Raw genomic sequence first — 11,220 nt, 5'->3', positions numbered from 1 at the left:
AGTCCCAGCCTTTAGTCCCCATCTCTGGTATCTGTGACCTTTTCGTCCAGAATTTTGAAGCACAACTTTCTCGTACCTGAATCAGCTGTGCACCTTCATACAGAGACAAATGACAGTAGGTCGAATAAAGTGTTTACTGGATGTTTTGTTAGTTCTTATCACAGCTAAAGTTCTGCTAGGTTAGTCAAATGTGAAATTTTGTGTAGAAAATGTCAGCAAACATTGAGGTGGCCATCTGAATCTTTCGGTCTTCAAATTTTTAGGCCACAGAGGTAAAGTTCACTTTAATGGTAAAATTCTTTTTTAAAAAAAGTTCATCCATGGAACCTGGATGTTTTTTCATTTTCTACTCTGTTTATTTCATTGAAAGGTCGAGAGGGCAGCTGGAGCCTAACCCAGCTGCTAGTAGGAGAGAAATGTATATTTTTCATTTTCATAAAGCAGTAACCAGCAAATCTATAAAAAAAAAACTTTTTCTTTTATTTACAGAAAAACAAAATAAGCAGGGAAATTAACACATAAGTTAGATTACAAAAAATAATAATAATTTTGAAGCCAGTAAGAACATTGTGAAAATATGGATGCTTTGGAAGGCCAGCTTAGCAGCATTTTCAAAGCACGGGGAGAGGCTGTAGATCAATATATTGCATGTTTTTACTGTTTTCAGATTTCCTGCTACTACAGCTCTCAGAGCCAGGAGTATAGCGAAAGTACAGTCAGGAGCACCGTGACATTTACCGGTGGCCTGAGGATTGTTTTGGCAGTTTTTTTGAAAAATCAGCTTGAGCAGTCACAATGCACTGAGCAGAAATTAATCACTGACTTCCATGTTAATATGTCAGGCTTGAATCTAATGAGTGGGTGCACCACTGATACCTCTCAGTGACGAACATGGCAACAATCTGAGAAATGAAAAGGTGGAACAGAAAGTGGAGGAATAAAAGAAGGAGAGTCTTCCCACAGATGCAGGTATATGCTGCAAACCACAGTCTGGTCATCCTGGGTTAAAGTCTGGAGGCGTTAAATCTTCCCAGAAGATTTGCATAAATTTTGATGATGCTGAAAGGCACAGCTCTAAACTGTAAACCCACTGATGCCATATTTGGAGAGAGGTTGAAAGATCAAATTTCATCTGGGCACATTTGTGTGAAAGTGTAACAACCTTCCCATCGATTAGAGGTGTAATCAAGGCTCTAAATGAACTTTTAGCCAGTGTGGCTGGTAGATTCCCTATAAAAGATTTTACATTAGTCAAATTTTTTTCATCATAGATGTTTCTGTAATTGTTTTTATTGACTCTTTTCTATGAAAATGCTGAACAATATTTTCTCACCATTCTTTTTTCTAACAAGGAACAAAATAATGTACTGGCCAGTTACTGTCCAGCCCAGTAGTTTACATTGTCCCACCACAAATGTTTTTCCTTCTTTGTGACTTTCTAATATTAACCCACAGCCCATGGATGCATATTAGTGTTGATGGGAAAAGTAGTGAGTTGCTTCGGCTGAAGAGACAGCAGGTCCGGCTATTTTCAAAGGTCCGTCTCTCCTAGAAGAATCACTGCTTCCTGCTCCACAGTTTCTCTTCATTTAGTTTGCGAGGGAGGGTGAGTGAGTGATGAAAAGGTGGGAAGAGACATGAGTTGAGCCGTATATTTACACAGTCCTAACATTTGGGCACCGTTTTTTACCTGTTAGTTAACGTTGTTTAATTGTTGTAGCTACTTGTTGTATATTGATTTTAGCTTATGTTGATGTGGTGTGTTGTGAAGCAAAGCTCTTTGTTCCCAGACATATTAAGTGAACTTTGACACTCAGAGCTTGGGATTTGGCATAATCTAGCACTGAGGAATGGTTTGTGTTGGAAAGCAATTTTTTTGTTTAGTGATTTTGGAAAAACTTTTTTCTTTTGCTTTGTTCCTCCAAAAGATATTATTGTAATGTTATTGTTGTATTATTGTAATGTTTCAATCAATCCTTTAAATGAACATATGAACAAAGACCCACACTAAACAAATAAATTAAGACTTCAGATATTTTTATTTAACAAATTTTGCATCTCCTCCCTGAGCCGCCACATTGGCCGGCATTACCACCACACTGTCTTTGTCGTGTCTGCCCTCTTCCTTGTTTTACATCAGTCTTCTTGGCATTCTCAGAGCCCTGGGTATAAAAATACACAGATCCACATTTATTCAATATTTTACAATCCAATAACATTGATCCTAAATTAAAACATCAAACACTAATACAATAATCATTTGTAAGTGTTAAGGACCTCGAACAGACAAATCAGAGATGACCAAGGTTTTTTTATTATTATTATTACTAAATAAGGGTGATAAAGTTTAGCTTGATGTTCAGCCTCTGACACAAAGTTTTTTATACTGGTAATTACTTCTTCTCATCTTGACTCAATAAATCCATCTTTATACTATTAGTAGGACATTAAAGAGCTTTGCTTATTTATTAGATTGGTTTTCATGCTGGGGGAAATGAATATTTCTGGGTCAAAACAGCTGACTTACTGACCGACTGAATGGTTTCATAACATCAAATGTCAGCTTCATGTTCTGAAAGTGACCTAGATCTCAGACAAGAGTTGAAGAGTGTCATCACACTGTGGGTTGTTATTGAATCTTTGCGCTATTTCTTTTCAATGGAGAATATGATTATCTCTGTTGACTAACCTAGATTGCAATAAGGGCATTAATCATGACACAGATACAAAGAAAAAAAGACATTTTCTACCACAGGTTCGGCTGTTGAATAACGTACACCAAATTTCTGGTTATATAACTTCAATTATTAGTTGTGTTGTTGAAGGAGAATCATTTGCATTCATGACTTGTCTCAGAAAACTCAAAACCTGTAATTAGTCCACGCAGTTTTGCCCGAAGCAAACTCTGGAAGCTGACTGACATTTAAACATTGGGTTACAAAATTTATTTTAGACACAGCTGTATTGTACATTTAATGAGAATATATTCATTGTACAGAGAAAAAAAGATCTAAACTATATTGACGGGAAAAAAAAAGAAAAGAAAAAAGACTTCTAGTCTCAGCATCCTGCAGCACTCAGCACTCCATCCATAAATGGAAAGAACAGCTGCGATGAGAAGGACAATAACATGTTCTGGCAGCATGAATGATCATGTTGTGTCTTTGTAAATCTTGTACTAAGCAGTCGCCCATGGAAACATGTTTACAATATATAAAGTATGTTCAAAGAGGACGAGTCTTTTGGCTCAGGAATGGAACATGTCCGAACTACAGTATGTCCTGATAAACACCGACCCCAAGGTCAAAATCCACCGATCCACTCTTCAGACGCTGAACTTCACCCCAGAGTTGTGCATCTGGAGTGAAAGAAGTTTGTATTAAAGTTCAGGTCTAGATCTCTCCATCTGTAAATTGTTTGGGTTTGTGAATTAGAAAATGTATTTACGGGAGACTGTAAATATGAGTTGATTTCCACTGGCAGCTGCATTTCATATGAATTATTTGGCATTTTTTATTAGCTCTTATTTACATAAATCCTCAAATATTATGAAATGAAAGAAAGACTTTATCCCAGGGAAATATTTCAGTGTAGTTGTTTTTTAAAATATATAACAAAACTCAACAATCGTTAATTATGGATGAACAAGAACTCTATTGATCCATTTGTGGTGAGGGGAGGACTTCTGGGGTGCCAGAGAAATAAAGAATTTCACATAACAATCATTTTCATTACTTATGTCCACACAGCAAAGCCATCTGGGGGTAAGGTTACCACCCCAAGGAAAAATAAAACTAAGCACAGTGCAAGGCACACAGGTGCAAAAGCAAAAATGTGATTTAAGATTATAAGAAGAGTTTGCTTACAGTAAGTATTTTAATAAATCCTGCAATAAAGTTGAGGAAAGCAGAGACAGGACGCCTGCGCTGCAACACACCTAGAAAATAAAAATCCTCATGTTCCATATGGGGGGGGGGGGGGCATACCTGGGAGCCGAGGCACAGCTCTCCCACGCAGGGGATGGTGAAGCAGTGATCCACGTCCTCACTACTACGAAGCCATTGAGCTTTGTTAATGGCAGGACAAACAACACTAAAATTAAAAACACAAACTCCGGCTCAAACATCACATCCAAACTACAACTCCAGCCCGAGGAAAGGAGAAGCCACCAAACTGCAGCCTACCACACCAGCTCCAGCCTGGCACAGAGACAGGCTGCAGAAACCTGCTCATATATGCCACAACATGCATCAGGTGTGGGTCTTTCACAGAAAGAAATGAGAAGAGGAAGAAATTCCTTCCCACCACATATTCACATTCCTCTTGAAGCCAAATGACAGTCATTCCTTTGCAGGATCATGACAGTAGAATCTTTGTGACTCATTCTTCTTCTTTGGAAGTCTAAACATCACCTCATTCCTGAGAATTTTCCTGGTCAGATTTGTAGACTTTTTCATTTAAGCATAATTGACTAGACGTTGACTGTCGGATGTCTCAGCCAGTTAGAGGGAAGGTATTGTTTATGGCTACTGCCAGAGGAAGCTGGCTCAGGCTCTATCAATGGTGTTCTGGGCCTCTTTATCCGGCACGCTGATTTTCCCCTTCCTGGACATTTAGTTGAAGTCACAGAGAAAGAGGCTATTAGTAGAGTTTACTGTAAGCTCACCTCACTGACCAGTCTAAATATAGATTCTTAGACTGAATGAACAATAGGTTTCCACAACCCTGAGACTATCTATAGACACAACTATAATTACTCGGTCATGCCTTAATAAGAAAAAACGGAATAAAGAAAGAGTCCAGACAGTCTGTTCAAGCTGTAATCCAAATAAATGTACAGTTTCTGTTTGTGAGAACTGAAAGAGAACTTCCCAAAGAAACATGATCAACATGATCCTGTATCAGGAAATTAAAGTTTAAGTTTTCATCCATGAGGTATTTGTTTTAAGTTAATTATGATGAAAAATCTAATGAATAATTTGAGCTCCTTTATATATATATATATATATATATATATATATATATATATATATATATATAGTCTCTGTGGATATGATTTATTTATCTCTGATTTTATCCAGACTCCTTTGTTTAATATTGTGAGACATTTCTCCTTTAGCAAGAAGCTGAATCCCACATTGCCTTTTATGTCTTTATGGATGTCTCAGTGTGTATCTTAGCTGTTCCTAGGACAGCACTCTTCCAAAAAGAAACCCATCACGGTGTTCATGGATCTAAAGGTTCAAAGTTTAGGGTAAACTTCATTGTCTCCAAGGGGCAGTTTTTGATGCAAGGAGCAGATCGCCACAAAACAACAAAAAAAAAAAACAAAAGAAAACACATGTTCTTTGTATAAAAGAAAATAATACAAACTGATTCAATAAAAGATTAATAAAACATTTTCATAAGCAAAGTATCAACATTAAACTTTCTGAGTTTACAATAAAAAAATATGTGTTTATGGACCTTTGTATAAATGTCGCCATTAAGTGTAAGTTTGTCATGTAAAATTGTTTTGACTCTTTTCAACTTCCTCCTTCAGTTCCTAATATTTTTTCAAGCTTTTCATGTTCTTCCTTCTTGATTTTGCAGGATCATTACATCTTTCACTGCTCTCTTCTAGAGTTTGTGGACCACCACAATGACCAGTTAGCCAGTCGTAGCCTTGTCATTGTCCACCATTAATAATGTTTCCAGTCTTGACCCTGAAAGTTCCAGTCCAAACTCTGCACACCATTACAGCCACCTGGTTATGGTGCTCCAAGTCTGCATCTTGCAGGTCCCTCCTGCATCCATCCCCTGGTGCCTGGTGCAACTGCAGACCCGAGCCTCCTGCATCAACCCAGCAGCAGCTTGTCAGCTGCTTCTCTCAAGCCTGCAAAGAGTTTGGACATATAATTAGCCTGAAGAAGACCAACATCAGGACCCAGGGCACAGACTTCCCTCCAATATGGCACAATCTGGAAGTTGTTAACAGCCTTACATACTTCGGATCCACCATATCCAGCTTGTTCACCATCGACGCAAAGGTCAACAGCCGGATCGCCAAGGCAGCAGCAGTAATGGCCAGACTGAGCAAGAGGGTCTGGAACAACGCATTCCTCACTGAGAAGACAAAGCTGCATGTCTGCCAGACTCAGCAATCTCATCTACAGCAGCAAAGTATGGACCACCTACGCAGGGAATGAGAAACTCAACAGCTTCCACCTGAAGTGGATGCTCCGAGGAGGTCAGAAACAGAGACCATGCTGAAAGGAAAGCTAGCAGGAAGGAAGATCAGCTGCAGCCTCAGCAGGCATCAACATTCATCTGCAGCATAGGCCTTCAAGAATCGGACTCTTCAGCCATTTAAAAAGGTGCAGAAAGAGAAAAGCCAACCGGAAGCTACACCACCCTCTCTTGAAGATGAAAGAATGTCAAGGTGGAGCTGGTGTAACAGTCTGTAATAATACAAACCATCTAACAGAAAGCAGCCTAAATAAACTCTAATAGTGACATTAAAATGAAAAAGATAAAATTCTGTTAATGATTATATTTCATATTCTTATCTTATTATTTTAATTAATTTATTTATTGTCTGATTTACAGTATTTTTAGTGCCTTCTTACCCTGTATTTTTAATTATTGGTTTATTGTGTGTTTTTAATTTAATTCCGTTTTATGGTGTATATACTTGACTTTAAGATGAGAATTACCAAAAGAAATTTGGTTATGTGAATGTGTAATGACAATAAAGACTTTTTCACTCTTGAATCGTAAATGTCTCTTGATTGTACTCACAGCAACCCTTATGTTCCTCCTAAACTTGTATCAGAAAAGTCATTTTGAGACATGTTTTCACATGGCAGCAGTACTCAGCGGTTTCAGACACAACGTGTTGCTCAAATCTTATTAAATCAAGTTCATATCAGCTAAATCAGTCACACCTTTTCAGATAACTCTCTAACCAACATTGTTATTAAAGAGCAAGGACAAATATCATATGACCCCTGCAGGGGATTTACTGTCTGGTTCTCCTATACTCAAATTCATGGACTCATAGTACTCAAATTCATGGACTCATAGTACTCAAATTCATGGACTCTCAAATAAAATCCCCCTACAAACACAGACACAATCTTCACACCCCCTAAGGACCTTAAAGACCTGTGAAGTTATTCAATGACGACTCATTTGCTTCCACAGTATTGTGGAGGAAATTCAGCTTGGAGGAGTCTCCTCATCCTCCCACGCGTCTCGTTTCATTGGCTAAGGGGTGTGACATCACACACCAGACTGCCCTATAAAAAGTCACTTTCCCACACAGAGAGCAGAACAGCTGGGAGCTCATTCACTCACAACGACAAAACAGGAGACCACGTTTAACTCACTCGCTGGAAACTTTGGAGCTACCCAAGCAGAAAACATCTCATCATGTGCAGAGGACTGGAATTACTGCCTCTCACCTGCCTGGAGAGGTGAGCCAAGAGATTTATAGTTCTTTTTCTGAAGCAGAGATCACAGACTTCTCATTTTAATTAAACTCAGCATGTGTGTTTCTAACATTTTTCTGTATCTGTTTTCACAGAGCAAAGGAGCTGAGAGCTTTGTTTGGAAGTTTACTGCAGAAGTCGGACCACAGCATCAGCGAGCAGTCAAAGAAAAGTGAGAAACTGAGGTGAGAATTCATGAAGTGTCTAATTTTAAACAATTTAATGTAATTACAAGCCTTTTAAGAACTTTTTCTAATGATTTTTCTCTCTGTTCATGCAGGTTAAATGAAAACGAGCCTCTGAAATGGAAAGAGTCTTTTGAGAGTCTGTTGTCCAGCCAAAGTGAGTAGTGTCCTCCTATTCAGAGTTTATGTAAATGTTTTTCTCTTCTTTTTTTCCTATCTAAAGGTTTTAAAATATTAACCGCTTATTTCCTCTGCCTCCAGATGGACTGTGCCTGTTCAGAGCATTCCTTGTGTCGGAGTTTAGTGAGGAAAACATTGCTTTTTACTTAGCGTGTGAAGACTACAGGGCGACAAAACCTTCAAAACTGGCTGCCAAAGCAAAGAAAATCTATGAGGAGTTCATCTGCTCTGATGCTCCACGAGAGGTGAGGTGTATTTGTAATTAGGGTTAGACACTCAGATGCTCATCAAGCTGTTAAATTGTGATATTAAACCATTTATTTCCTCCATTCTACAGGTAAATCTTGACCATGTGACCAAAGCAATCACAAAAAAGAACATGGAGCAGCCCAGTCTGTCCAGTTTCGACCCGGCCCAGGCCAAAATCTACACCCTGATGGAAAAAGACTGCTACCCTCGCTTCCTCAAGTCTGCAACATACCTGGAGCTGACCAAGAACACCAAGATGGTCAAACGGACTTAAAAAACAATTCAAAGAGAGAAAAACATTGATCTATAAGCAGCAGACGTCATGTGAATCCTCCTCAAAGGGATGGACACTATCTGACGCACAGTGAAGACTGGAAAGGTTCAAGTGGAACAAATACCTCAGGCATGATGAGCTCTGGACTTATTCTACACCAGAGATCCTCAAAGATTCCTGGCTGATCTGGGTCCCTGCTGGAAGCTGAGGTGTACATGAGGCAGAGGAGAGGAAGATGACGCAGACTGAGTTACAAGAAGAGTCTGCCTCAGAATAAGTTGAGTTTACTGTGTATACAAGACTGCATGATGGCAGTTGAGGGTGACATGAGATAAAAAAAAAAACTGCAAGGAGATTTGAAAGAGTTGCTGTCACACAGCAGAACTAACACTGGGAGAGATATTTATCTGTAGCATGAATGTTTATTTATTCCTTATTTATTTGAAATGTTTATTTTGTTAATGTTTGCTGTGCAACTGGTTGAAATAAAGTATTTGTATTTTGAATTCAGTTTTTTAAATCAGAAGTTCTATATGTCAAAGGAAATGCACTGAATAAAAAAGAGGAAAAAAAGAAAATCCAGAGACTTGGTTGGCTTCTTTTTTACATGAAAAAGGTGCAGCGTTTGCAGAGATGGTTGATGTCATTAGTCATATGAGGCAAGAGGAAGAAGACTTGCTCATTTGTGCTGTTTTAGTTACCAGCCAGTCTGAGGCCGCAGTAAATCCACTTCACACATGGGTGGCCAGATGACTCCTTTTCTCTGAGGTTACAGTCAGTGGAAGAAGTGAAGTCAGAGCTCATGTGTATGAGTTCACAGGGTGATATTTATAAATCAAGTCTGATCTCTAGATCTGATTTTTTTTATCAGTAAGCAGAGGAAATGTTTTGCTTTCTTCCGGTATCAACAAAAAACATGGGTTATAAATATATATATATATATATATATATGATGCATGGAAAATGTCCTTTGTAATACCGAGAGGTGTTAATGAGGAACAGGAATCCACCAGGAACTAAAGAGAAACATAAACAGTTTCCTGAAACTCAAAGCTTCTCAGAAAGGCTCTACCGAAAAGAATTTTAAGCCAGAGCTATTATGTAGATATTTTCTGCGTAATGTTACAAGTCAAACTGTCTTTGAATGCACCACAGGCTGCATGGATGTTCTGCAGTTTGGCACTTTTTATTTAGTTTAAGATTATTTTTTTAACTGAAATCTATCATTTTTTTAGCAGCATTTATTGAATTATTTAGTTTTACTAAACAAACTAATCCATCTTTGAGAAGGTTGCAACTCTAGATGTTGAACAACTTCTTTACATTTTTATAAAAATTTGAAAGTGATGAAATTTAAACCTCATTTATTTTCTTTGTTTTCTTTTACCATTAGTTTTATGAAAATACGTTGGATTATCCGTTAAAAAGTAGTAGACCCTTTAAAGTTTACTGACCCTTTAAAGTTTTGCACTAAGAGAAAAACAAGAGAAAATGATTTCTTTTCTTTTTTCTTTAGACAATAATAAGAATAACCAAGGTTTTCTTTTTAACCAAAGGCTGAGAAAGCATCGATAATATAGTAACAGTGGTAAAATAGTTCATATTTGAATAATAATTTAGTAATAATGATAATTTCATTATTTACCCAAACCAAGTAATAGATGAGACTTAGACAGGTTTATTTCTACAATTTTCTTACAAGCTTCATTATAGTCATTTAAAAAATGCTCTACTAAATTGAACTGAATTGAATTGAATTGAATTGATATGAATTGAATTGAGCAGGTATTCTAACAATTCATCCTACCCATCCAGATGTTCTATCTATGCTTTCTGCACATGCACACATCATGTAGGGGGTGAGGACACGCCCGTAAAGCCATGCTACCCTCTACTCCATGTTTAAGAACAGCTGCACCTCCATGTTGTTGTGAGACTCTCATGTATAATAAATTATTTTAAAACTTTTAGATAATTTTTGCACGTTCATTGAAATTGTATATTACAATTATTTAGAGGTTGTTATTATCATATAATATATGCACAGATAAATTTATCATTTACACTGTCAAATCATCCTACATCCACAAGCTTATAAGCTAGCATACTTTGATGGGGTCATTTATACTGTCGAGGCATCCTACTTCCTTAAATTTATTCACAGTTTGATAACCCTGACCCGGTGATGTTATTTTGTAAGACAGTACCTACTTTATTGCTTCATTTAGTTTGAAGATCATTAAACCACATGTATGTGGATTAATGATCTTAAACTATTTTTTGATAGTACAAAACTGAATTGTACAAAAAAGATGCTCTTTTTTTCTGATTGGCAGCAGAGATCTAGATATACCTATAAATTCAGACTGTGGTAGGATGTTTTGACAAGGTAGCACATTTTAACAGGACACCGACAGTTAAAGGGTTATGTTATTTTTACCCTCAGATGTTGATCACTGACTCAGACTCAGTTGACTCAAATTTTCATGTGGGACTAAAAATCACACACATGGGAACCCTGTCACAGATCATTGAAAGTGATAAGAAAACCTGAATTTTAATCGCACTTTAATCATTCCCTGAGGAACCATCCCTACCCCATAAATAATCTGTAATCATACCACCAGAGTTTGATTGTAGTGTTTGCATACAACACAGAAAAGGTTTTGTGATCTTCTCGTGTGTGGTAGTGTATTTACTGGTCTGTATGTGAGGAGTTATCATGTTCATCATTATACAACACAATTTGCTGAAGAGAAGTTATGTGAGAGATGATCCTTTAATACATTCTTTATATAGATAGATAGATAGATAGATTAATGTTTTATATAAAAAATTTATATAAAATCAGATATATCAA

At 37.4% G+C, this 11,220-nt stretch overlaps 1 protein-coding gene across 1 annotated transcript; it reads left to right on the top strand.

Moving 5' to 3' along the window:
- The first annotated feature begins 7,320 nt into the window (after positions 1-7,320).
- rgs5b (regulator of G protein signaling 5b) lies at positions 7,321-8,725 on the top strand. Its single transcript, XM_041991520.1, has 5 exons — positions 7,321-7,457; positions 7,568-7,657; positions 7,753-7,814; positions 7,919-8,082; positions 8,175-8,725. The coding sequence occupies exons 1-5, from the start codon at positions 7,414-7,416 to the stop codon at positions 8,358-8,360; spliced, it is 546 nt and encodes a 181-aa protein (XP_041847454.1). The 5' UTR covers positions 7,321-7,413; the 3' UTR covers positions 8,361-8,725.
- The last annotated feature ends 2,495 nt before the right edge of the window (positions 8,726-11,220 follow it).

This window comes from Melanotaenia boesemani, chromosome 8 (genome assembly GCF_017639745.1).
Source record: "Melanotaenia boesemani isolate fMelBoe1 chromosome 8, fMelBoe1.pri, whole genome shotgun sequence".
Classification (NCBI taxonomy): Eukaryota; Metazoa; Chordata; class Actinopteri; order Atheriniformes; family Melanotaeniidae; genus Melanotaenia; species Melanotaenia boesemani.
Note: the sequence above shows the minus strand (reverse complement) of the source record. Positions and strands in the feature narration are given on the sequence as shown.

Bases quoted from the DNA above. Each gene is read 5' to 3' on its own strand.
- rgs5b (XM_041991520.1), top strand. From the start codon at position 7,414: ATGTGCAGAGGACTGGAATTACTGCCTCTCACCTGCCTGGAGAG. The intron at 7,458-7,567 runs GTGAGCCAAGAG...CTGTTTTCACAG, and splicing joins CCTCTCACCTGCCTGGAGAG to AGCAAAGGAGCTGAGAGCTT. The intron at 7,658-7,752 runs GTGAGAATTCAT...CTGTTCATGCAG, and splicing joins AAGAAAAGTGAGAAACTGAG to GTTAAATGAAAACGAGCCTC.